Genomic DNA, 27,297 nt, shown 5'->3' with positions numbered 1-27,297 from the left:
AATCTTGGTGTCTGCAGCTCAACAGATGGCAAAAATCCCTTCTGTTCAGAGCTAATGGGCAAGATTTTATTAAAAGCCTGATATTTGCGAGAAAGCCTGCATGCCTCTGTGTGTCTTTGTGGGCTTTTTAAAAACAACAATAACATCCACAAACCCAGAGATTTATGTACACCGGGCGGGAGTGCAAGCAGAGGGTTTATTACAAATGGCTCGAATTTGGTGGTGCATATCCTTGCTTTATCCCCAGATCTCATTCCACTGATGGATGAGCTGCGGAGATTAAACAGAGATTGTTGAGGCAATTATAAAGAGAGGAGAAATTGCTGTACCACTGACAGCACAGCCCCTGGCATTGATGGATTCCACCTCTCCATTTGAGTCAAGGCCTTTATCCCCAAACGTCTTTTCAATGCCAGGACTCAGTCCTGGAAAAAGTGGTGCAATAATCAAGGAGGGAGCCTCTTGCCATGTACAGAGCGTATTGCAGTCATCACTGAATAACCACAGTTAACCACATCTGGACTAATAATAATAATAATAATAATAATAATTTATTATTTATACCCCAGCCATCTTACTGGGTCCCCCCAGCCACTCTGGGCAGCTTCCAACAAAACACTAAAATACAATAACCTATTAAACATTAAAAGCTTCCCTAAAGAGGGCTGCCTTCAGATGTCTTCTAAAAGTTTGGTAGTTATTTTTCTCATTGACATCTGGTGGCAGGGCGTTCCACAGGGCGGGCGCCACAACTGAGAAGGCCCTCTGCCTGGTTCCCTGTAACTTCTCGCAGAGAGGGAACCACCAGAAGGCCCTCAGTGCTGGACCTCAGTGTCTGGGCTAAATGATGGGGGTGGAGACACTCCTTCAGGTATACTGGGCCGAGGCCGTTTAGGGCTTTAAAGGTCAGCACCAACACTTTGAATTGTGCTCAGAAACATACTGGGAGCCAATGTAGGTCTTTCAAGACCAGTGTTATGTGGTCTCGGCGGCCACTTCCAGTCACCAGTCTAGCTGCCGCATTCTGGATTAATTGTAGTTTCCGGGTCACCTTCAAAGGTAGCCCCACATAGAGCGCATTGCAGTAGTCCAAGCGAGAGATAACCAGAGCACGTACCACTCTGGCGAGACAGTCTGCAGGCAGGTAGGGTCTCGGCCTGCGTACCAGATGGAGCTGATAGACAGCTGCCCTGGACACATTGACCTGTGCCTCCATGGTCAGCTGCGAGTCCAGAATGACTCCCAGGTTGCACACCTGGTCCTTCAGGGGCACAGTTCCCCTATTCAGGACCAGGAAGTCTTCCACACCTGCCCACCTCCCGTCCCCCCAAAACAGCACTTCTGCCTTGTCAGGATTCAACCTCAATCTGTTAGCCGCCATCCATTCTCCAACTGCCTCCAGACACTCACACAGTGTCTAAAGTGCTGAGCTACCAGTGGCTCGAATAGAGGCGTCTCTGCTCATATTGACAGACGGGCCTGATTTTTCCAAGCCTACCTTCCCAGCTGCTTCTCGGGCCCCCTCCCCAGGCGATCATTGCATCAGATGAAGGACTGTTGAACTTGCTCCTGTTTTAAAGGAGCTTTAAAAGGCCCAACCAAATTTGTCAGTGGGGTGACTGCTTCAGGCCACCAGATAATCAGCTCATCGTTCAGTTCACTTGTACTGCATCACACAGAGAGAGAGCCATTTCTTCTACAGAACTGTAGAGTTGGGTCATCTAGTCCAAGCCCCTGCAATGCAGGAATCTCAGCTAAAGAATCAATGACAAATGGCCATCCAATATCTGCTTTAAAACTTGCAAGGAAGGAGAGTCCACAACCTCTTGTGGCAGCCTGTTCTACTGTCAAACAGCTCTTACCATCAGAAAGTTCTTCCTGATGTTTAGTCGGAATCTGCTTTCTTGTAACTTGAAGCCATTGGTTCGAGTCCTAGCCGTGTGACAAACCTTAAGCTATTTGAAGATGGCCATCACCTCTCTTCAGTCTCCACGTTTCCAGGATAAACATACCCAGCTCTTTCAGCCGTTTCTCTTGAGGCTTGCTTTCTAGACCCTTGATCATCTTGGCCACCTTCCTCAGCACATATTCCAGCTTATCAATTTAATAATAATAATAATAATAATAATAATAATAATAATAATATGTATATGCCTCCCACTCTGGGCAGCTCCTCGCAAAATATTAAAAACATAGTAAAACATCAACCATTAAAAACTTTTCTGATGTCTTCTAAAAGTCAGATAGTTGTTTACTTCCTTGGCATCTGATGGGAGGGCATTCCACAGGGTGGGTGCCACTAACCAACAAAACCCACTGCCTGATTCCCTGTAACTTCACTTCTTGCAGTGATGGAACCACTAGAAGGCCCTCACAGCTAGACCTCAGTGTCTGGGCTGAATGATAGGGGTGGGGACCAAGTCCGTTTAGGGCTTTAAAAGTCAGCACCAACATTTTGTACTGTGCTCAGAAACGTACTTAATTCCTTCTTTAACTGTTGCACTCAGAACTGGACACAGTATTCCAGGTGTGATTTGACCAAGGCTTAATAGAGTGGTACAATTATCTGACTCTCACCCGCTTGTCACATATACAGTATAAAAACAGCCTTATTTGCAAAAGCTGCTAAAAGTATTTTTGCTTGTCACATAAAAAACTATGCAGGAGATTCATTAATTAGATTTATAGTAAATGGTTGCTTATTTCAGGGTCTTTCTTAGTTGGATTTGCAGATTTTTTGGGCTGGTTTTGTGGCAGCTTTTAGTCAAACACAAGAAATGATAAATTGATCGAGTGGTACTATTAATTCCCTTGATCGGGTACGATGGACTTCTGTTGATGCAGCCTAGCAGTGCCAGATTTACATATAAGCTAAACAAGCTATAGCTTAGGGTCCCACTCTCTTGCGCGGGGGGGGGGGGGGGGGGCGTGGCGTTAAAGAAAACCAACAACTGGATGTACATTTCCAAAATATAAGATAAAAAACAAATAAAATAAAACCAACATACAGCAGCAGTGTTTTGTGTTGTGTAGGCTCCTATAATGTAAGTCATGGGCCCTGCCGCCTGCTAGCCTGCTCCCTAAAATATCACTGGTTTGCTCATTTCTATATATAGGGTGCCTACATTCTGCAAGTGGTCCTTAAATTACCATATAGCAGATATTCAACACAAAAACCAGCGACAATTTGTTGCTGACAAAGGACAGCTGGACATAGAAAGGGCCCCATTCCCTTCAGTAGCTTAGGGCCTCATCAAACCTAAATCCGGCCCTGGTATCGACCCACTGCCTTGATCTCCTGCAAATACTAAAAGTTACCCTAGCCACAAATGCTTCTGCATTATAAGGAGGAGAACGCTGCTGCTAATCTCATAAAACCCTCCGGTCAACAGCTAGAGTACAGCAATCTCAGTCGCCCACGTGCTCCTCCCCATGGGGGCGGCGCTCGACTGCCGATTGGATACGACGCGGAGCCGCCCTCCGGCGATTGGCGGCGTCCAGTTAGGATACTTCGGAGGGTTCTATCCGCGCCGCGTTCCAGGACATCCGCTCGCCATGGCGCTGGTCCCTCTCGCCTGGCTGGCGTCCGTGGACTTGGCGCTCCAGTGGGGCCTGTGGGCGGCCGCCGCCGCGCTCCGCACCGAGAAGTTCTTCGACCTGGCGGGTGAGCGGGGATTTCGGGGCTCCGGGTCCGACCTGGGATGGATCACGGCGCGGGATCTGCTGGCGGACCTCGTGGGGAGCGATCTGGGCGCTGCAGGGCGGCTCGTGCGGCCGCGCTTCCCCGTGTTTTTGGACCTGTTGCAGCGCCCCTTTCGCTGCTCTGCCCACCTCTCGCATCTGCAGGTTTCTTCTGCGAGAAACCTTGCTTTCCAGTCCATGTAAATGCGCATTAACCTCCCTCGGGATGCGATTAATAAAATAAATGAAATAAGTAGAATTAAACTGCCAGATCCCGCTCATTCCCTCCCTCCTTTCTTTTTCGGAATCAAGGCTGTGTAGCTAATAATAACTATAATTAATTTATATGCCATCCACAGCAAGAAATCAAACATTAAGAACTTCCCTAAACAGGGTTGCCTTCAGGTGTCTTCTGAAAGTCAGATAGTTGCTTATTTCCTTGACATCTGATGGGAGGGTGTTCCATGGGGCGGGCGCCACTATCAAGAAGACCCGTTTGGGATGACAGGTAACACACAGGCGCAGTTTAAAAAAGCAAAAGGGGGAAAGGTTAATAAAATCCACAGCCACCTTTATTCAGGCCAGCCCAAATGACACCAAATAGTTAGCAAGCTCTTCCGGGCAAAAAATGTTACTTTTTCTTTGCGGGTCCCTTCAACTCTTCCCTGTCACCAGCACCCCCAGTTTCTCTGGGGTCCCCCAAGAAGCAAAGAAGGGTGCTGAGAATTGCACCCACTGACTCACATTGATTAAACCTGCGCTCCAGGCACTGTTATTTAAAGGACACCAAGCCTGGTTAAGTCAAAGAATTTTGCTAGCCAAGGTTATAAAGCACCAGGCCCTACCGAGTGGTTTCTACATGAACAAGCCTTCGCTGACAGATCAAAATAAGTAGGGCTGCTGGGAGGGATCATATTGCCTCATCAGCCACGGGGGAAATTAATCCCTTTTGTCCCTGCTGCCTTTGGGCTTTTAGAGCATATGATATACAGTGGTCTCTCGGGTTAAGAACTTAATCTGTTCTGGAGGTCCGTTCTTAACCTGAAACCGTTCTTAACCTGAAGCACCACTTTAGCTAATGGGGCTGACGCACGATTTCTGTTCTCATCCTGAAGCAAAGTTCTTAACCTGAAGCACTATTTCTGGGCTAGCGGAGTCTGTAAGCTGAAACGTCTGTAACCTGAAGTGTCTGTAACCCGAGGTACCACTGTATAGGGTAGCATGCTGGAAGCTGATGCGGAAGGGAGCAACGCCGGATTTAGGGCAGTGAGAGTGGTTCTGTACAGGGTGCTGAGCTGATGGGGTGAATAATAATAATAATTATATGGGTACCTACTCAAAGTTAGACCCTGGTCAGACAGGCAGTTAAGTTGCCACAACTGTGACGTAGTGCATTGAGAGCATGCACTGCTAGCAAGAGGGCGCCAAATAAATATTTACAGTGCCACATTTTGTCCTCACTCAGCGCACCATTTCCCCCCCCCCAAACAGTTTTCCAAAACAGCGCACCGTATTACCAAAGCCCCCCCCCTGAAGGGAGACTTCCAATAACCAGGGGTAAACGTCACAGAGGCGAAGTTGGTGCAATGACAAGTTGCATTGCAAGGGAGTTGGACTAGATAGCTCTTGGTACCCATGCCAGTTTCCCTCTTCCAGCTTTGACTTTAAAAGGTATGAGCAGGTGTCCTTAGAGCTGGCACCGGGAATGTATCACCCTCCTCATGTTGCCGAACTACAGTCCCATCATCCTTGATTTCTGGCCCTGCTTGCTAGAGCTGATGGGAGATTTAGCAGACTTGGAGCCATTGTATGGGGGTGAATATGGGACACGGGTGGCGCTGTGGGTTAAACCACAGAGCCTAGGACTTGCTGATCCGAAGGTCGGGGGTTCGAATCCCCACGACGGGGTAAGCTCCCGTTGCTCGGTCCCTGCTCCTGCCAACCTAGCAGTTCGAAAGCACAAAAGTGCAAGTAGATAAATAGGTACCGCTCCGGTGGGAAGGTAAACACTGTTTCCGTGCGCTGCTCTGGTTCGCCAGAAGCGGCTTAGTCATGCTGGCCACATGACCCAGAAGCTGTACGCCGGCTCCCTCGGCCAATAAAGCGAGATGAGCACCGCAACCCCAGTGTCGGTCACGGCTGGACCTAATGGTCAGGGGTCCCTTTAAAGGTAAAGGTAAAGGTACCCCTGCCCGTATGGGCCAGTCTTGACAGACTCTAGGGTTGTGCGCCCATCTCACTTAAGAGGCCGGGGGCCAGCGCTGTCCGGAGACACTTCCGGGTCACGTGGCCAGCGTGACATCGCTGCTCTGGCGAACCAGAGCCGTACACGGAAACGGCGTTTACCTTCCCGCTAGTAAGCGGTCCCTATTTATCTACTTGCAGCCGGGAGTACTTTCGAACTGCTAGGTTGGCAGGTAAAGGCAGGTCCCTTTACCCTTTACCTTTATGGGGGTGAATATTGCCTAATCTGTATGGTATACCACTTGCACACAAATAACTAGCTTCCCAGCTGCCCCGTGGAGCGATTGGACTGGAAAGCTTTTAGCTCACAAACGCAGTGTGTTCAGCTCTGTCAGAGGCCTATTGTAACTGAGGCCAGATCATAGTATTGGAGGGTTGTGGGAAGTCTGTGCAGCCCTCTCCTTAGAAACACCGAGAACCTCTGTACCCAAACACTTAAATTATGTTCATTTCTTATTATTATTTTCATCATAATCAGCTGTTGGGGGGGGGGGGGTAGGCAGGCCGGAATATAAGAGTAGCTTTCAGATTCCAAAAAGAGAAAGCACTGCCGTGTTTCTAAGACGGCAGCTCTATAGAGCAAGCACGCCAGAGATCAAGTAGAAGCTGCAAATGGCTAATATCCGTAAGATAGCGATTAGATGTAGTGGAATATGAAACAGTAGTATTCAGTCGCCGCTACTTGGGTGGAGAGAATATAGCATCCTCTTACTCATGGGTAGGCAAACTAAGGCCCGAGGGCCGGATCCGGCCCAATCAACTTCTAAATCTGGCCTGCGGACAGTCGGAGAATCAGCGTGTTTTTACATGAGTAGAGTGTGTCCTTTTATTTAAAATGCATCTCTGGGTCATTTGTGGGGCCTGCCTGGTGTTTTTACATGAGTAGAATGTGTCCTTTTATTTAAAATATATCTCTGGGTTATTTGTGGGGCCTGCCTGGTGTTTTTACATGAGTAGAATGTGTCCTTTTATTTAAAATGCATCTCTGGGTTATCTGTGGGGCCTGCCTGGTGTTTTTACATGAGCAGAATGTGTCCTTTTATTTAAAATATATCTCTGGGTTATTTGTGGGGTATAGGAATTCATTCATTTTTTTCTTCAAAACATAGTCCGGCCCCCCACAAGGTCTGAGGGGCAGTGGACCGGCCCCCTGCTGAAAAAGTTTGCTGACCCCTGCACTAAAGGAGTTAATTAATGCTTCCCTGCTACAGACCTTGAGGATAGCTCAGTACAAGGATGGAGAATCGGCAGAGCATGAGACTGTTAATCTCAGGATTGTGGGTTGGAGTCCCATATCAGGTGAACTCTCCCTGCATTGCAGTGGGTTGGACTAGGTCCTCACGGTCCTTTCCAATTCTACAATTCTATGATTCTATGAAATGCAAGGCCTGTATCACACCAGTGCAGCATTCTAGAGCCCCTGTGATGACTTTTGCCTGTTTTAGCTTCTGATGTTGCTCTTTCTGCCTCTCTAGGAAGCGGGACATTCATCTTGCTGGCACACCTGAGCCTCAGATGGGGCAATGCACAGCATCTTCGGCAGCAGGTCCAGACAGGGCTGGTGACTATTTGGGGCCTCAGGTGAGTTTCCAATGAGCTGTGTATTCGTTTCAGAGGCAGCGATGAGTTTGAGCCAATTCCACGATGCATCACCTCGACTCGTGTGCCTGCATCCAGGAGAGCCTGATGGAATTGCCAATGAATAATAGTAATAATAATAATAATAATAATAATAATAATAATAATAATAAAAAATTTTATTTATATCCCGCCCTCCCCAGCCGAAGCCGGGCTCAGGGCGGCTAACAACAATAAAACAGTACAAACAACACTCTAAAATCATTCATTATAAAATTAATTAATTCAAGCCACTGGCAACCATTGGGCCAGAGCTCTGCGAAGATTCTGGGGTTAACAGTGTTGAGGGAACTGAATGTAAAAATCAAAGCACTGCATTATTTTTTTTTAGGGCTTTTAAAATCCAGTCACTTCTTACCGATTGATTTCCTCTTCAGCCTATGGCTGCAGCTCCAGCTATGATCCCACACAAGTGGGCTGCATTTATGCTGTGATTTTGCACAAGTACAGAAATACAAGTAGGGGCTTGGGTTTCCCGAGAATCTTAGCTATCATGTTCTGTTGCTTTTTTAAAATCGCAAAGGAACAGATTTCTAGCCCTTATAGTTGTCAAGATTCGTTGGACAGTGTGTGGACAATGCCTATTTAAAATCAGAGTTGTTGTTCGGTGCAATTTTCAGTGGCGGTGGCAGGGCTTGAGTTTTCTTCAAAGGTTCTCATCCTTCCCAGAAGCAACATATTATTTGTAACAGTAAAAATTCCGAATAATTACGCACAATCAGATGAATTTGCTTAGTTTGTTCAGGTTGCAGCATTATTCTTTAGTATAGGATTTTGATTTTTAAATGCATTGCACACAGCTTTCCCCATGACTTATTTCTATGCCAGAAATGGCTTTTTCTCCTATATTTGTGTTTTATTAGGCTACTGTTGAAACAGAAGACCAGGATCACCAGAAATGTGGCAATTGCGAAGCTGCAGGCACTGCCAGCTGTTATCCGAGGCCTAGGAAGGCTCTGATTGCTTCCACGTAATGATGAACACCATTTCAAATATTTTCAATTATCCCTGCTGTTCTCAGGTTGGGGCTCTTCCTCTTCCTACGGATCCTGAAAGAGGGGCATGACAGGCGATTCAACGGCGTCAGAGAAAACTCCGGCACTTTCTTCCTATACTGGACAATGCAAGGTGAAAGCGTAGATAGCTTGGAACTGAAACCTATATCCCCTCACCAGTGAAATTTGGCCAGAAGCATTGAACAATTTACCGTATTTTCCGCTCTATAAGACACACCAGACCACAAGACGCACCTAGTTTTTGGAGGAGGAAAACAAGAAAGAAAATATTCTGAATCTTGGAAGCCAGAACAGCAAGAGGGATCGCTGCGCGGTGAAAACAGCAATCCCTCTTGCTGTTCTGGCTTCTGTGATAGCTGTGCAGCCTGCATTCGCTCCGTAAGACGCACACACATTTCCCCTTACTTTTTAGGAGGGAAAAAGTGAGTCATATAGAGCAAAAAATACGGTAACTTACACATGCTTAGTGTGCTATGTGATTTATTTATGGGCTCAAAGAGCTGGTTCTACTAACCTTGAAACCCCTAAAGACTGCTGCAATGTGCTCTACGTGGGGCTACCTTTGAAGGTGAGTCGGAAACTACAACTAATCCAGAACGTTGCTGCCAGACTGGTGACTGGGAGCGACTGCCAGGACCATATAACACTGGTCCTAAAGGATCTATATTCAAAGAGTTGGTGCTGTCCTTTAAAGCCTTAAACAGCCTTGGCCCCATATACCCGAGGGAGTTTCTCCACCTCCATCTTTCAGCCCGGACACAGATCTAGCTCTGAAGGCCTTCTGGCTGTTAACTTCATTGCGAGAGGTGAGGTTACAGGGAACCAGGCAGAGGGCCTTCTCAATAGTCATGCCTGCCCTGTGGAACACCCTCCCATCAGATGTCAAGGAAATAAAGAACTATCTGTCTTTTAGGAGTCATCTGAAGGTAGCCTTGTATAGGGAAGTTTTTAATGCTTGCCGTTTTACTGTGCTTAATGTTTTTAATTTGTTGGAAGCCACCCAGAGTGGCTGGGGCAACCCAGTCACATGGGCAGCATGTAAATAATAAATTACTACTACTACTACTACTACTACTGGGACGCAGGTGGCACTGTAGGTAAAAGCCTCAGCACCTAGGGCTTGCCGATCGAAAGGTCGGCGGTTCGAATCCCTGCGGCGGGGTGCGCTCCCGTTGTTTGGTCCCAGCGCCTGCCAACCTAGCAGTTCGAAAGCACTCCCAGGTGCAAGTAGATAAATAGGGACCGCTTACTAGCGGGAAGGTAAACGGCGTTTCCGTGTGCGGCTCTGGCTCGCCAGAGCAGCGATGTCACGCTGGCCACATGACCCGGAAGTGTCTCTGGACAGCGCTGGCCCCCGGCCTCTTGAGTGAGATGGGCGCACAACCCTAGAGTCTGTCAAGACTGGCCCGTACGGGCAGGGGTACTTTTACCTTTTTACTACTACTACTACTACTACTACTACTACTACTATTATTACTATGAATGGCTTGGGTCCAGTAACCCTTGTTAGCAGCTGCTTGCTGTAATATGGACCTTCCTGGGAATTCAAATCAAATTCTGAGGCCACCTCAGGATAGCCACTGGGTGAATGCAATATGTTTTTTATTTAGCTCTGGAATGCTCTTCTCATCAAGATCCATCAGGCTCCCTCTGTGCCTTTTCCTTAAGCAGTGGAAGTCAATATTGCTTTGATGGGCTTTTAATGTACAATGTCTTTTTCGTTCCCCTGCTGCTGGCTTTCAGTGCTTCACATCTTTTAGCTTCACCCTAGTTGTTGTTTCTCTTAGTGGTGCTTGTCTTGAACAATCAGAAGCCAGAACTGAGCAGGACTTGCGTCAATCGGTGGGTCTAGTGTGCCTTAATGTTCTGGAGAGCACCTTCCAGTTGGTTAGCAGAAGAGGGTTGGGGGGAACCTGTGCCCAAGCAGTCACATTTATTCAGATCGCAGAATTTAGATTACAGAATATATCAGAAGACATAAAAAGGTAAAGGTAAAGGTGCCCCTGCCCGTACGGGCCAGTCGTATCCGACTCTGGGATTGCGTGCTCATCTCGCTTAAGAGGCCGGGAGCCAGCGCTGTCCAGAGACACTTCTGGGTCACGTGGCCAGCGTGATGAAGCTGCTCTGGCGAGCCAGCACCAGCGCAGCGCACGGAAACGTCGTTACCTTCCCGCTATAAAGTGGTACCTATTTATCTACTTGCACCCAGGGGTGCTTTCGAACTGCTAGGTTGGCAGGCGCTGGGACCGAACAGCGGGAGCGCACCCCGCCACGGGGATTCGAACCGCCGACTATGCGATCAGCAAGTCCTAGGCACTGAGGTTTTACCCACACCGCCACCTGTGTCCCTGTGATCAGAAGACATAGGATGCACTTGAACATATACAAACCAGGCCTTTGCTAAAATAATGGGACTTTGGACTTTAAGGTAGAATGTGGTGACATTTTAAGAGGAAGAAAAGATTATACATTTTTAGGCAAAAACGTTCCATTTTAACCAGCCCCTTTGGTTGATTTGACATTCTATGCCCTTTTAAAATGTGGGGTTTTTTGGGGGGGGGGGGGGTTATTGGGTTGTTGTTTTTATTTTGATTATATATTTTGTGGTTTTATATTTTGATTATTATTATTTTTGGGTGAACCGCCCTGAGATCTCTGGGTATAGGATGGTATATAAATTCAATAAATAATAATATTTCTGGGTGCAGCTGCTAAGTTACAGGCCTACAGCACAATTCTACTCAGGAGTAAGACGGAACTTTCTCCCAAGTAAGTGCGCAGTCTTGTCTGCCCTGCTTGTTTTTGCAAATGTATACAGCCGAATCTATCCTGGCTTCATGTTTTGACAGGTATATGGGTGTTTGTAACATTGCTTCCCACTCTGTTGCTGAACCTGGAGAAACACCAGAAGCCTCTTGGATTCTGGGACTATTTTGGATGGAGCATTTGGGCCGTGGGGTTTGTTACAGAGGCTATAGCTGACCAACAGAAGTGGCATTTCAGAAGCAACCCTGACAACGCTGTGAGTAATGGCTGTGAGGTTCTCTGCTTTATTGGCTTTAGGGAGCCCTTGACTATAGGGGGAGATGCAATAGGACACAGGATCTCAGTGCTCACAGGCAGGAAGAATTGGTACACTAGGACCAGACCATGTCATTACCAAGGAGGCATGTTTACTCGTTCTCTGAAGACCATCCCTGTCTGCTACTCTGGTCCTGACCAGAAGGATACAGTATCAACAAGGGTGTCCCACATGACCTTAAGGTGCTGTTGTGCAATGCCAGGTCAATGATTCGTAAGACCACTGCCATCCATGACTTGATTGTGGATGGAGGCATTGACCTCACATGCATAACAGAGAGTAGATGTACAACTCAACTGGTGATGTAACATAATTTGCTAGTTTACCTAGATGTAACATGGTTTTATCAGTTTGAAGCATTTAAACCAATCAAAAACTAGCTTTTCTGGCAAAGCAAGAATCAAAGGCACAGACCCAACAAGAGGAAAATAAATCTAAAGGTAGACATGGTTCCAACTTCTTTACTGTTCTTACATTAATAATAGCTTGCAGAGCCACCCAATTAAAGCTTGGGCTAAGAGACAACATACTCGCATCTCTCTACTGAAATACCTTTTCCTTAATGTAGGATGTCTAAGAGTCCACTTAGGAAAAGCTATGTTCTCACAAAAAAGGGACACTTCATTAGGCAGAATCTTGCTTTGGAAATCTTAGCCAATCAAGCATGGGGAGACTGGCTCTTTGTGATAACAGCAATCCTGCTAATAGGGATGCTAGCTTTGGAATTGGCAATGCATATTCCTTGCTGAAGGCAGCTAGGCAGGAAAAGAGATCCTGCTTAGTATGTGGGTATTCACTGGTATTGATTTGGATAAGCCGGCTGAATTCTGCACATATATTGAACTAGTGAATTTCTTTCGTAATTGGAACCAGCTATGGAGTTAGGCTGCACAATAAAACTGACACTTTTCATTTTAAAATCTCCCTAGGGGAAGTTTATCCAGAGTGGCCTATGGGCTTACAGTCGTCACCCCAACTACCTGGGCGAGATCTTGCTGTGGACAGGACTTTTTGTGTCGGCCACCCCAGTACTACGTGGCTGGCAATACTTCAGCGTCACCTCACCGCTGCTGGTGTGGTTCTTGCTCAATTTTATCAGTGGGATTCCAATCCTCGAAAAAGCAGCCATGAAGAGATGGGGGAAAGAGGCGGCCTTTCAGGCTTACTTGCAGAAGACTCCCGTGCTGTGGCCTATCAGCTGGAAGTGATCAGAGAAACGCTGTTTGGGACATTGAACACAAAACAGCTGTAGCACGGGGACCATTTTAAATTGTACACAGCTGTGGCGTTTGCGTTTAGCTCCCAGGCTGTTCTCATGCAATGGCTTAAACCACAAGTTTTCAACCTTTCTGAGTCCATGGCTCCCTTGACAAACTGCGTTCTTTCTAATGCTCCCCTGTGGGGAAACGTGCTCTGAGCTGCGGGAGCCCGGTTGTGTCACCCCTTGCCTGCAGAGCTGGCAGCCCCTCACCCCTTTCAAACACTCTCCCTTCTGGTCTCTGAGCCGCCGCCCCCCCCCCCCCCGCCCCAAAGAGAGGTGTCTCCTCATGCCCAGGGGGCTGGGAAGAGGATGCTCCCAGCCTTAGCAGCCTGAGAGACTTGCCAAAGGTGAACATGAGGCAGACAACTTAACTCACCTTGAGAGGCAGCTGTGGGCCTGCATGGAGGAAAGGCTCCCCTTCGGTGCTGGGCACTTGGCTCCCAGGCAGGAATTGCACACTAGGGTGGTTCATAATTTTTTTTTAAAAAAATGCCTGCTCCAAAGGTCTTATTTTACCACACTAGGGACGCCGGTGGCACTGTGGGTTAAACCAGAGCCTAGGGCTTGCCGCTCAGAAGGTCGGCGGTTCGAATCCCTGCGACGGGGTGAGCTCCCGTTGCTCAGTCCCTGCTCCTGCCAAGCTAACAGTTCGAAAACACATGGCATTTCTGTGCGCTGCTCTGGTTCACCAGAAGCGGTTTAGTCATGCTGGCCACATGACCCGGAAGCTGTATGCCGGCTCCCTTGGCCAATAAAGTGAGATGAGCGCCGCAACCCCAGAGTCGTCTGTAACTGGACTGAATGGTCAGGGGTCCCTTTACCTTTACCTAGGGATTATATAGCTATATCTAAAATTTCATGCACATCAGTTAATATCTTGACCCTGATCCACTGAAAAGCATTGGGTGTTCAGTAGGGCAGGTCATAAATAACTTTTTTTTTTGAAAAATGCCTCACTAGGGATTATATAGCTGTATCTGAAATTTCATGCATATCAGTTAATATATTGACCCGCCTCCACGAAAATAGCTGCTTACTTGGCTGCTTTCCTATGTCGTGAAGGCTGAAATTTCAATTCAGTGGAGCAGGGTTAAAGGTATTAACTGATATGCCGCGCAAGCCTTTGGGAGCCAGAGATGCAAGAGGGCATCAGAGGAGGGAGGGAAAGAGGAACAAAGGCCCACGTTGCCCACGACTATCATTCTAGACACGCCAGGATGCCACGGCATACTGGTTGAAAACCACCGGCTTAACAAAAGCCTGTGTTTTATGTGGTGAAGGCTCCACAACTTGTGCTGTAAGGTGGTATACGCAAATCGCTTGTCATGCAGAGGCAGCCACTGACCTGGGTGGCTTAACATCTGGCCTTCCAGATGTTGGAGTCCCAGTTCCCACCAGAATGGTCTGTAGTCGGGGTTGATGGGAACTGTAATCCAATAATTTAGAGGGCCCAAATTGCTAAGGGGGGCACTGTGAACGCCAACCCTTGGAGCAGTTATTTCATATGCACCCTTCCTCAGGGAACAAGTGCCAGTGTTTCAGCACGCAGAGTAGTCAGTTAGTTATCGTTACATCAGTAGCATTTCCCTCGTTGCCCTGGAACAGCAGTGTCTGGCATAAAACACTTAATCTGAGATTAGAAGGCAGTGCTGGTCTTTTAGCTTCAATTACATAAAGTAGCTGGAAGGCTTTGCTCTCTTCTTGGTAAGTGGGTGCCCCTTGCCTAGCTGCCTGAGGCGTTAATCCCAATAATCCAGTGTACAGAGAAAAGAGGAGATCATAGCCAGTAAGTTCACCTTTTGTAGAAAGTATGAATATAACCTGCCAAAGCTGGGTTAGCAGCAGATAACACACCAGCTATGGCAGAGCCATTCTGCCCGTGTCCAACTTTGTAGAAAAGTCAACATTCCCTTTTGTATTTTTATTTAAAGCCACCCTTATAAAACCTCTGGCTTTGATAAAGCTGTACTGCTGGTAATTAGAGTTTGTTCCAGCAACTACAGAGTATTAGGTATTGCCCTCTACCCCTTGAAATCTGTATTCTGACAGGCAGGGCATGCTTTTAGAGGGAGATTCTTTTGCAGCAGTCTCTTTAGACTGAAAATGTTAAGTAAAGACTTGTTACTTCTCAGTCAGCCTTGCTACATTTTAGTATACATTCCTTACTGTATTACTATTTAGTGGCTTTATATACTGCCCTATATCTTGAGGTCTCGAGGCAGTTCACAGAACAAAATAAAATAAAAATACAAAACCACAAAATATATAATCAAAATAAAAACAACTACCCAATACTCCCCCCCCAAAAAAAAACACACACACACACACATTTTAAAAGGGCTGTAAAGTGTAATTAACTGAAGAGGGAATCTTCAGCTGTGAGGGCAAAATACATTCTGAGAAAGGAGGATTGAAAGAAACTGGATTTGTTTTCATTGCTGCTGGGTTTTGGTTCTGTGTAACATTCTTCCCGAAATATGCTATCTGCTCTTACTGCACACAAGGTGGAGTTAAAAAGCAGGACCGCCAGCAATAAAAAATTAGACCAGGCCAAATTTCTATTGAGTCTAGCATCATTAAGTCTCCAACCATAAGACTGTGAAATTCAAGCAGCGACATGATAAGCATGGGCAGTTTATTTCCTCTGATCAAGACTGAATTTATCAATAGGAACCTACAGCACTTGATAATTCTTCCCTTCACAAACCTATTTTTAAAAAGTTACTGGCTATCTCCATATTTTGTGGCAATAAATTCCATAAGCTACATCTATGAAGTAAACTATGATTGACCTGAAACTGTAATTCAAGCCCATTTGAAGTGCCAGAAGTTCTTATTTAACAGATAACTCTTTGCTGTCTCTTCTATCTTGTTTGTACTCAAGAGATCTGAGCTTTATTGCAAAAGTGGCTTGAACCCCAAAGTCATTTTAGTGGCACTTTTCTACCTCCCAGGATACAGTGTTTGTGTGGGAGAAGAATACTCCTAGTTATTTTTAACCGTGGTTGCAACATGCTATTTCTTTACTTTTTTTCCTATCACCTTTTTCGTGCTACAGCATAGTTGTTTTCTACGGTTAACCTCAAAATAACTATAACTACCAAGGAGAATGCATTTGTATGAGAAGTTCAAGGTTTCTGGCCGTACATGCATTACTTTGCACTTCTACTGAATGTGATCTCCCCTTCTGCTGCCCTTGTGCCTAGTTTCAAGGGATCAATTTTGGGGGTTCTTTAGTCTAATTTGGAGTTAACCTGCAAACTCGGATCTCTCACCCACCCAAACTCTAGGCAATATTTGAGCAAATTAGTAAGTATCCAACAGCAGATCCTATGGGGACTACCCCCCCCCCCCATTGCAAAAACAGGCCATTTATTTCTGCCAGCTTCCTGTTGATCCTTGTTCTTTGGTTTAAATGTCGAGGACTTAAAAATGGGTTCCACTTCCATTAACATTCTGAGCAACAGAACACAGAGCAGATATCCATCTGTTATAGGGAGCACAGAACACTTCGAAGTAAAGATAGGGGAATGTAGCTTATAAGTTAACCTTAGTTCAACATGTCATTCCAGAAACAGAGCAAGATGATCTAAGAGTTTTAATATTTTTAGCTGTCATTAAAAAGTTATTGAGAAGGTTCCATATAACAAAAAATAACTGCATTAACTCAAGTGACTTGTCTACAGTTGTTTTAATGATAAAGGACAGTTTGCACTGAACAGCAACAAACATAGGCTGGAAAACATGGAACAGCAACAAACATAGGCTGGTTTTCCTAATCAAGCCTTTTTCAATGAGATACAGGAATTGCAGGTGTTCTTTCCATTTATTCCCATCTTCCACTGCTCTGAGCATGGTACGACAACAATGGCCATTGAAAATCTTTGGGTTGGTTGACATAATTCTAAACAATGGTTTAGTTTAGTGCTTATGTCATAAAACCAGAAGGACTTTGATGGTGTTTACATTTATTTTTAAAGAACCATGGCTTGTTACATACAAGGCAGAGATTGTGGTTCAAAACAAACTGGTTAGTTAAACTAGCCAGCTTCAAAACCCATGGCTTGAAGTTTATTTGTTTAGAAACTGAACAGTTTGCTTTCTGCTACAATCTCTAGTTCGTATGCAGTAAGCCATGATTCTGGAAAATGAAAGTAAATGCGAGCGAAGTCTTTCTTTTGCCCACCCAGGAGGAGGGAGGCAGGAGCCCTGTTTTTCTTGAGCACTTTGCTTGGGCTAAACCATGGTTAAAATGTTATGCGCAAACAGGGAAGTACAAAACTATTAATGATGGACTGGCAACGCTGCTGCATTTGGGGGAGACACTGAGCATTGCAAACATTAACCTGAAAATTGACACACTTTATGGAAATACAATTCAATACTCCACAAAATAATATGGTCATGTTAAGATACAATTTAACTTTTTTTTGATGGGCCACAACACAAAATGACACTCTTGCAAAATCAGTGGTGTGTTTACAAGTGTTGGTAAGACAAACCTTTGTGGGAAAAACTAAACTGGTTGAGTTTTCCCTTGCATCTCAAACAAACAACATGTTCATCTTCTATCCATTAAGTATCCTGCTAAAAGCCCAGGATTTTATAGAAAATAAATACAAGGGTAAAACCAAACTGGCTACAACATGACTAAAACGTTTCCACACTTAACACATGCTTTTATCAGCAATCTAGGCAGTTAAAATAACCCAAGCCAGGTTTCTGAAAGGTTGCAGGTGAAGATTATGATGCTCAATTCAGTATCCTATTGTTTACTCTGTGCCCTCCTCTGGTGCACAAGGAAGAAGCTCAAGAATGCAACATGGAACAATGGGTTTCCATTTTTCACATAACCAACTTCTGAGTTTACTTACTTAAAAGTCACTTAAAAAGACTAACCAGGAAAGTTCAACATGCACAGTTCTTTGAAACAAGGAAGATTACTGCTGGTGCAAAAATGTATCATTTCCAACAACAATGCACAACTGAAACAAGAATGGGGTGCTTTGAACAGGTGGAGATAATATCCGAGTTACAGAAAACATTTAAAAAAGAACTTTTTGCAGTTTCCCTATATAGGGGTTTGCCAGTTATTTCTCATAAATGTAATATGGCAATAGATACTATACACTGCAGAATAAAAATAAAGTCTCTTAACTGAAAATGGTATAAGTTGATCCTAGTACGCAATGTTGCTGGGAACAAGCGAAGGAACAATTTCAGATTTTATTGCAGCTGTTCATAATCGGACTGCAGGATGATGTTCAGTATGAAACCATGCTTCATTTCAGCATTGGAGAGGCAAAGAAATTACCCTGGCGTCCAATGCTGGTTGCAGATTTGCTTTTGCTGGCAAATCTAGGGAAAAAGAAAGGGAAAGACTCAGAATGAAAGGGTTTTCAGTGTCCTAGCATTTGCTTTGGTGGATGAGCATGTGTGAGCAAACAATGACTATTTCTGCACCCACATTTTCACTTTTGTTGAGCACTTAACAAATAACTCGTATGCCATTAATGTTGAAAATGCCCAATGGAAATTCTGCAGATTTTCAAAGTACTTGAGCAGATACAGCCCAAGACAAGATTAGTACAAGTAAAAATCTTCTTTACATATATTGCTTTCTTGCCCCAACCCCACCCAAGTGATGTTGCCAAATATTTCAGGGTATGCAGCAGTCTCCAGGAGTCATGATTACCTCCAGTCTGGCCACTTTGATGAAGTTGGAACAAATGGGATTGTGAATTGCAGTTCCCTAGCAACTGGGCTATTTTGCCTTTTCCTAGCTACAGCAAAACTAGCTAGAGGCAGATGCATGGGAGAGCAGCTGTGGTACCCTGCCTCATGTTCAAGACCGGTACCCAAGCCAAATACCATCGCTCCCTTATGAGCAGCCTCAAGCACTGCAGTCAACTTTGCTTGAAGGCAAGTGGTGGTTCTTTCAGAACATTACACTCTAGACATGGATCAACTGTTCACTTTGTTTTACTCCTTGCCAGCTTGTTTTGCCTGATTCCAGACCACCCCGTCATCCGCTTGAAACAAGCCACAGAACTCCTCAGCAACAATACTTTCTGCCTATTGCCGAGCTAAACTGACGGCTACAGTGACGCTGCTAGAGTCCTGGAGCCCTTTCTAACGTGGGAGGAAAATGCTGTCTGCTAGGTCAAGGAAGCAACGGCCCAACTTACTTGGGTGTGTTTTTGCTGAATGTAGACCTGACCCTCTGGGAGAGCGAACTGCTTGAAGGGGTCTTAGCCATTTGTTGCTCTGGAGTGGTGAGTGGTCCCAACATGCTCACTTTAAAGCAAGAAGACACAAGCATAGCAGCGTAGTTAGCATTCTTAACCAGCAGTGTCTTATCTCAGATAAAGTAGTTTCAGCCTTAGAGATGTATTTGTAAACAGTCTGAAGGAACTAATAATAAACAATTTTAAGAGGCAGCATTTCTCATTCTGGTTGCTACTGCCCAGTTCATGAGGGGGTGAAGTCACCCTCTTCTGGGTTGAAAAGAATGAGGCACAAGTATACACATCCTACTGTTCAGGCTGCCACTAAGGAATACTGTACGTTCCCAACAGCCCACCAATGCTATGAGTTTTTCTGCCGAAGAATTTCAGCTCTTGCAACAACGAAGCACAGTTTATGCGGATTCAAGTAGCGTAACCAGTTCTCCTAATCAAACACAGTCCCAGAATGTAAAAGAAGAGTGTTGTCTCTGGAAATAGCAACCCCATTTCAAACCCTGCTCTGTTTAATGCATGGCCAGTCTTTCATATATTGGTCTTTCCATCACATCTGTATGGCCAGCTGTCAGGGATGAAAGTTGTAGCCAAACAACATCTGGAAAGCACCACGTTGGCCACCCCTACAATGCACTGCAACAGAAATGCATAATGTGATAGCGTTGGAATCTGCTTCTCAGCACTGGCTGCCAGCAGACAGGGAAAAGCACAATATGATGCTGCTATGAATTTCCCTTAACACTAAGGTATAAAAGGTAAGGTAAAGGACTCCTGGACAGTTAAGTCCAGTTAAAGGCAACTATGGGGTGCGGTGCTTATCTCGCTTTTCAGGCCGAGGGAGCCGGTGTTTGTCCACAGCTAGCTTTCTGCATCATGTGGCCATGAGGACTAAACTGCTTCTGGCGCAACAGGACACTGTGACGGAAGCCAGAATGCACGGAAATGCCATTTTCCCTTACAGAATGTTGCAGGCAAGAGAAGAGTGAATTCAACAGGAAGTTGCCATTTCTGGCAGAAGCACCACATTCTGAGGCATATCTAATCACACACTGTAGCTTTTTGCTCCGGGAATATGCATTTAGGATGATGCAGCCTCAAGTTTTAGCACTGCAGGGATGACCAATAATGAATTGAAGAAAAGGGGATTGTCGGCAGGAGTTAAATGGACAAAAGGTAACATTAGCGCAACAGCCTGAATAATGATTAAAACCAATATCTGGCACTAAGAAATGAAAAGGCTAGGTTGTTTGTTGAAAGGCCCACTTTTCTTTTTATTCCCTTTTAATTCCCAATAGGTAGCCAATAAATAGGGTATGATTACCTTTAACATCTGGTGTGCAGGGTGTGGAGTAGGCATTTGTGTTTTCAATGATATGTGATGGTTCAATGTTTTCCTGTTCCACCATCATGAACTGACTCCAATATTCCACAGGCAAGCAGATCAGCCGCTCCACCACCTACAAGAGCACACTGGCATGTGACTCACTCCTCTTTCAGAACAGCATAAATACCAGCAATGCAATCGATACATTTTGGCTGCCAAAAGTTCACATTCTGCCTCAATTTACACTGCTGGCCTACCTTGGGTTGCCTTTTTGTATCCTGGAGTAGTGTCATGGGTTCAGGATCTGGCACAGCATGACCAACAATTGTAGGTCCAAAGACCTTGGACAAGTTGGAGACATCCATTTTTGTATCTGGACTTTGGGCCACTCTAGACAAAGAGACAGAGCATTTGTGTAAAGCAAGCCTGCCATTCTTCTTGGTTCATAAGCCCACTGATCATTGGTTTATTAACTCATTCCCCCACGCCAACAGAATTATATCATTTTTTCCACACTAACTCTTCCAGAATCTATATCCCAACTGGACTCACCTCTGGAGGTGTATCATAAGGAAAGCCAGAGTGTCTCGGTTAGCCTGCGGCAGCTCCCCAACTGTTTGATACATGGCTGCCACACTATTGTCTTCATCAACTATTTCTTTAAACAAAACAAAACAAAACAAATAGCATTTCTATGACTGCTTTCAACATATCAATAGGGTTTCATTAAGAGACAGGACACAAGTTGTTTTGTGTCTCATGTGTTATTAAATACAAAGCAACAGGAGTTACCAACACTATCAAATCAGTAGAATGTCCCATCTCAATATTGGGAAAGGGAAGATTTATTGAAATGGGCATCTCAATTGGAATTTTCCCGACTACTGTAACATCTACAGAACAAAGACAAATGAGACAGAAAAACCTATCTGCTATGTGTCGCCTAGTGCTCAACATGATGCATGGGAAAATTATTAGGGGAGTCAAACTACTCTATGACACTATCCCAAGGAGGGCAGCACACATAGGTCCAGCCTAGTTTATGTGTGCTGAACTGTGCTAGGAGCCAAATGAACCCATTAACTTATATTTGAAGACTTGCTGCAATACCAGGGTTTCTGTTGGGGGATTTTTAAAAAAGGTAGTTTGCAACGGAGCAGATATAAAAGTGCTCCTTGCAACATAGTCTATTGCTTTCCTATTAGTATTGTATTAAGGTTTTTCATTACACACAATAAAGAGTGAAACAAATGGAGAAGAATTAGCACACTAAAATGAGAGGGAAGAGCTTCATTGAAAAATGGGTATCATCCCTTTGGGTGGCATAACACCGTTGGTAAGAAAAGAGGCTTCTAATAATGTAATTATGTCCTTATTGTTATAGTCTTAAGGGCCTGTTATTTAAAATAGATTTTCAGTCAGACAAATAGGAGGTTTTCTTACTGGATTTTCAGTCAGACAAGTAGGAGGTTTTCTTACTGGATTTTCAGTCAGACAAGTAGGAGGTTATCAAAAAACAGAAGGCAAGTGAAACAAGAGATGGAAAGTGGTGTGTAGGAGGATGTTTGTGTCAGCTAGGCTAGGAGTGAAAAGTACCAGGTCATAGCAGTTGCTGTTTGGGGGAAATATTGTAATCAAATAAGTCTAGAATGGTATTACATTTAGGAAAATAATTCATTTGTGCCTGTTACTCACTCTCAAAAAGCCAGTTCTAAGAGTTCCACTATCCAACCATCAATATCAGCTGTAAAATATATTTCTGTTTGTCCCTGGTGCAACAGCAGAGAATCAAATAGTTATCTTCCTTGTGATAGGGGATGACTCCGTATGATGAAAGACAGGGAGCCAGTGTTTTGTAAGCTTGCACATTGAAGAAATGCCCATATCACTTGGGACAGCCATAATTCTTACCTGCTGCCTCCATAAAAGCCCTGTTGAGACGGAAGGTGAGGAGAGGCTCCTTCAGGTTGCGGAGGAAGTCTTTCAGGAGACCACACACAGCATGGATATCTTCCACCTTGCTAAGCAGGGGCACAGTCTTCCCTCGAAGGAACTTTTCCTTCAAATCTTTCACTGTACGATCACAACCAGAAATTCGGTAGAGGCCTGTCTGTTGAAAGAACAGTATGTTAACCTATGTTCAAAGTTTTTAGCTTTGGCGGACCCCATCTCCCAGTGCTTATGGGTATGATCTTAATAACAGCACAAACATTTTTTTTATTTCAATGGCTGCAAACACTCATAGGGCCCCAAAAGGTAGACAGTATATAATTCTCTTCATTTCAAATAGCATAAACAAGATGATGCACACTTTTCAAGTTCTTACCTCATGCAGCCCTCGCTGCTCAATCTCATTCACACAGTGAACTATGATGGAGGGGATCATGGGAGGCGTCAGAGATACAAAATCCATTAGCACTCCCTGAAAAAGAGGAACACAGTGATTTTCCATCCATACCCAACTCCCTAGAAGTCTCACAGAAAAAAGGTTCTTTAAGAGGACAAAGGCACAGGTTTCAGGTCTTCCAACAGACAACTTAACCATAACCTACCTACAGAATCCTTGATGAAAAACAGCTCATAACTGCACTCCAGGAAAATAGGGAGCAAAATTGCTTTAAACTGATTTTTGCAACCAAGTGCCACAATCAAAATCTCAAGTGTAAATCCTACTATCAAATTCTGTTATAGATCATAGTACAAATATGAAGAGATATGAGTATAAACCTGTGAAATTGTTAGTGGTGGAGACACTAGAAATGCTTGGAGAAACATCATACATTTTCTGGCTGGTGTGAAGGATGTGTGCTTGTTAACAGCACAGGTATAACAAAGATTCTACCACAGAGACATCACATTCTTTCTTCCACATTACTTAAAACTGCATAATCTAAAGATAACATCCCCAAGACCTTTCTGAAAAACCCTAGGCATGCACAAAAAATGATAAGATCTAACTGAGCAGCTGTTAACTCCTGGTTCCCTTAGGGAAAAGGTGGCAGACATTGTTAGCAGTTATTTTGTTCTGCTCATCTTTCACTTTACATCTGGCCAGGTACAAGCACCCCTAAGCAGCATGGAAACCTTATGTTTGTACATAATCCTAAAGTTACTAATAGGAAGCATACAGCTTAAGACATTCTTTAAATCACTGGCCGGGAAACATACCTATTCTATATCAACTACAGTCACACCTTGGAAGTCAAATGGAATCCGTTCCGGAAGTCGAACAAAATGTTCAATAACCAAATTGCGGCTTCTGATTGGCTGCAGGAAGTTCCTGCAGCCAATCAGAAGCCCCGTCAGATGTTTGGGTTCCAAAAAACATTTGCAAACCAGAACAATCACTTCCAGATTTGTGGTGTTTGGGAGCCAAAACGTCCTAGTTCCAGGGCATTCAGGATCCAAGGTACAACTGTACTGAAAAGTTCAGTAAGCAGATGTGTCATTTCAAACAGCCCTTGTACAGCAAATGTTCTTCTTAGAACGGCTTTCAACACAATGCACCCCAAAGGTATTTTCACAGCTGTGCTACACACGTTTCACTCCCTTAAATCTCATTCCTTATGCAAAGGAGCCCAACACCTCAAGGTCCACATCCCCCATCTGAATCTACTTGGACACTGCATTCGTCATCAGAGCCCTTCTCTCTGTCCCTCCAAGGTAGGTGCAGAGGGTGGCAACATAAAAAACAAGCATTCTCAGCAGTGACTTCTCATTTGCGGAATGCTCTTCTCAGGAAAGTAAAAGCACCATCATTGAGTCGTAGAGTTGGAAGGGACCTTGAGGATCATCTTTGCCTTTAGGTGCCAAGTTAAAATACAGTCAAACCTCTGTTCCCAAACACCTCCGTTATCGTACGTTTCGGCTCCTGAACACCGAAAACCTGGAAGTAAATGCTGAGGCTTCCACTTTCAGTTGTCATACGTTTCAGAAGTCAAACGGTCTTCCGGAATGGATTACGTTCGACAACCGAGATTTGACTGTACTTCTGTTTAGCCAGGCTTTTGACTGTTAATGGGGTGGACAGTGAATTACTGTATTTTTTGCTCTATAAGGTGTACTTTTTCCCCTCCTAAAAAGGGGAAATGTGTGTGCGTCTTATGGAGAGAATGCAGGCTGCCCGGCTATCCCAGACGCCAGAACAGCTAGAGGGAGCGCTGCGCAGCGCTCCTTTCTTGCTGTTCTAGCTTCTGGCTTAGCCACGGGAAGCCTCTGTAGGGCACGGGAGCCTTCATCCCCGTGCCCTGCGGAGGCTTCGCAGGGCTATCCAACAGCCAGAGCAGCTAGAGGGAGCGCTGTGCAGTGCTCCTCAGGGAAAAGCCTGCAAGCGCTGCACACATGCTCCTCATGGCTCGTGAAAGGGAGAGCTGAGCAGAGCCTGGGATGCATACAGGCTCTGCTTAGCGCTCCCTTTAAATAATTTCTTTTTCTTGCATCCCCCCTCTAAAAACTAGGTGCATCTTATGGTGCGAAAAACACGGTATGTGTTCTTTTAATAGGTTGAGTAAGATTTGTAAGTTTGAAAATGTTCTTGGAGAAGCATGTTTAAATATTTTGCTTTAATATAGAGCTTTAATACCTTTTTTGCTGCAAGTCACTTTGGGATGCTCTTTGTGTAAGAAGTGACGAATGAGTATACATTTTTAAAAAACCATTTTGTTCTTTAGATCCAACAGAAAACTTTTCAATTGTAGGCCACTGAAGATACTGCACATACGGAAGCATACCTCTCCAATTCTGACAGGGGTTCCTGCCAAGGTAGGGATGCAGGGCAAGGGGCAGCGATCTCGACATTCTGGGTGTGTCACTACCCGACAGTCTCGGCACTTCAAGGCCACTTTCCCAAACTTTATCCGCTTGCCACATGGAACACACGACTCGGGTTTAATAACCTGGAGAGAGACTACATGTGTAAGGAACAGCTTGATCTGAAATAAGCACTGAAATATATTTAGTCCAGATAAGGACCCTTATCCAAATCAGTAGTTTATTCATTTGAATATTTTCATCCCACCAGTCAGCTAGAGAGGCTCTCAAAACTGCTAATCACCAAAACTGACATAAAAGTCAATCTAGAAAAACATAATATCATTCTGGTTAAGAACAGCAAGTGCAAACCACAGCAGCAACGTGAGTCAGTCAGTCAAATGCCTTCATGAGCAAGAAGGCTTTGAATGCAACTTCTGACTCAGTGAGCTTGACATATGAGCCACTCTGGGCAGGTAAGTGGGTACACTGGCAGTTATGATGCAGCAGCTAGGGAGCTACTTTGCACAACACAATAGTCTCATTGCAATTGCAGGCTTCGTGGGCAAGCCAGATTTAAAACAGTTTCTCCACTCTGCTTACAAGATGTCAAACAGAATTTGCTAATGTCTCCCTAAACATGCATCCCTGGGCTGGGCTCTGTAAGCTAAGCCATGATTTCACTGTATGCTTGGTATCTTAAAAGATTACAGCAACAATTGATTAAATATATTTGCATTGTGCTAAAGGGTACCAACGCAGATGTTCTGCTTACCTCAAAAGATGATGGTACTCAGGTTCCAAGGAACCCCAGGGAGAGGTTCACATCTAAAGAGGTGTTTTGTCAAGTATTCTGGGCTCAAAATATTTAGGGCTTTGAAAAAGACAAAGCCAACACTTTGAAAAGGGTCCACAAACTGGTACCCTGCCCAGCACTAATAAACCTGCTCAAAATAACAAAAGAGGAATTCACACAGGCTGATCATTGCCTGCTTGCTCACCGTTTTTGATACAAATTCATGTAGCCTCATCCCAGTGTTCCCAGGAGTGCTAGATCCATCTGTTTCAGATTTGTTTTCCTGCTTCCTGCTTCCCAGGCTTGAATCACTGCTCCAAGGTTGTAGAATGGCTTGGGAGGAGACAAGTCACAGTCATTTTACAGATTCTGCCTTTGAAATAGGTTTCAGGGGGAGAATAGGGACCCCCAGTTTAGAAGCAGGTGAATATACCATTTCTCACAAAAGCTACCACTACTCTAGTTGCAAGCTAATGCAACTAGAAAGAAGTTTCAAGATATCCAATTTTGTCTCATCTTTCCTATTTTTCGTATTAAAATAATGACGATTTCACTTTAAACACACACAAGGGTTACATTTAGATCCTTTTCCCATCACAGCAGCTCAGGCTTGAGAGGGAGGGATATTTGGCGGTCAGCTTTCAGTGTACCTCCTTAATCCTTCTTACAGTAGAAATAGAAACAGATGTGTGGGATGGATTTAAGCAGAACAGATAAAATGTTTCAGGAGTGTTTTCCCCTCCTCTATATTATAAAATACGAAATGGAATAAAACTATGCAGTATAAGAGTGACAGAGAAAAGTATGCTCTTAGTTTATCCATAACAGATTTGAAACGTAATTCAAATATGTGCTGCCATTTCCTGTTGAACTTCGGCAGCCAACAGTATCCTCTGCAGTGCTTAGTCACAGAAAATGACTCTCACTTGTATCAGCAACCTTCTGGCTGCAAAATGGATTAACGGCTGTGGTTACAGGGAAGTCACAGTATTAAATTTGAAATGCAAGTAATAACCTGAAAGCAGGCACTTACCTGCCTTTCTACGGTCTGCAATATAGCAAGGTACAGTTTCAATAGTGGCGATTGCTTCAATTGGGCCTCCATCATTAGGCACTGTGAGAGTCGTTTTTGCAACTATTGATTCATTTCCCTGAAATGAGACAGCCAAGAGATTAACAGGTGCAAGATGCACCTAAGGGTCATATATAAGAATCTCTCTCTGCCCGAGCATGTGCAACCTGTTATCCATGTTAATGGTGCAGC

The 27,297-nt window shown here is 44.6% G+C and overlaps 3 protein-coding genes across 7 annotated transcripts in view; 2 read left to right on the top strand and 1 right to left on the bottom strand.

Annotated features, from left to right (window-relative positions):
- AQP6 (aquaporin 6) overlaps positions 1-27,297 on the top strand; it is a 254,615-nt gene that overhangs the window by 75,324 nt on the left and 151,994 nt on the right. The gene's annotated exons all lie outside the window — the stretch shown is intronic.
- On the top strand, positions 3,423-15,477 carry LOC310671625 (uncharacterized protein). Its single transcript, XM_083427979.1, has 5 exons — positions 3,423-3,664; positions 7,401-7,506; positions 8,585-8,691; positions 11,429-11,601; positions 12,591-15,477. The coding sequence occupies exons 1-5, from the start codon at positions 3,433-3,435 to the stop codon at positions 12,867-12,869; spliced, it is 897 nt and encodes a 298-aa protein (XP_083284105.1). The 5' UTR covers positions 3,423-3,432; the 3' UTR covers positions 12,870-15,477.
- RACGAP1 (Rac GTPase activating protein 1) overlaps positions 16,599-27,297 on the bottom strand; it is a 60,377-nt gene continuing 49,678 nt past the window's right edge. For all 5 annotated transcript variants that reach the window (XM_083427539.1, XM_083427543.1, XM_083427540.1 and 2 more), the window contains 10 exons: positions 27,067-27,184; positions 26,239-26,366; positions 25,219-25,383; positions 22,815-22,910; positions 22,400-22,598; positions 21,041-21,146; positions 20,746-20,878; positions 20,486-20,621; positions 19,111-19,219; positions 16,599-18,280 (listed from right to left, as the gene is read on the bottom strand). In XM_083427539.1, coding sequence (XP_083283665.1) covers positions 18,205-18,280; positions 19,111-19,219; positions 20,486-20,621; positions 20,746-20,878; positions 21,041-21,146; positions 22,400-22,598; positions 22,815-22,910; positions 25,219-25,383; positions 26,239-26,366; positions 27,067-27,184 — 1,266 coding nt within the window. In that variant the 3' untranslated portion in view covers positions 16,599-18,204. The remainder of the gene's footprint in view (positions 18,281-19,110; positions 19,220-20,485; positions 20,622-20,745; positions 20,879-21,040; positions 21,147-22,399; positions 22,599-22,814; positions 22,911-25,218; positions 25,384-26,238; positions 26,367-27,066; positions 27,185-27,297) is intronic.

Source organism: Podarcis tiliguerta (genome assembly GCF_965153285.1).
Source record: "Podarcis tiliguerta genome assembly, chromosome: 2".
Taxonomy (NCBI): Eukaryota; Metazoa; Chordata; class Lepidosauria; order Squamata; family Lacertidae; genus Podarcis; species Podarcis tiliguerta.
Note: the sequence above shows the minus strand (reverse complement) of the source record. Positions and strands in the feature narration are given on the sequence as shown.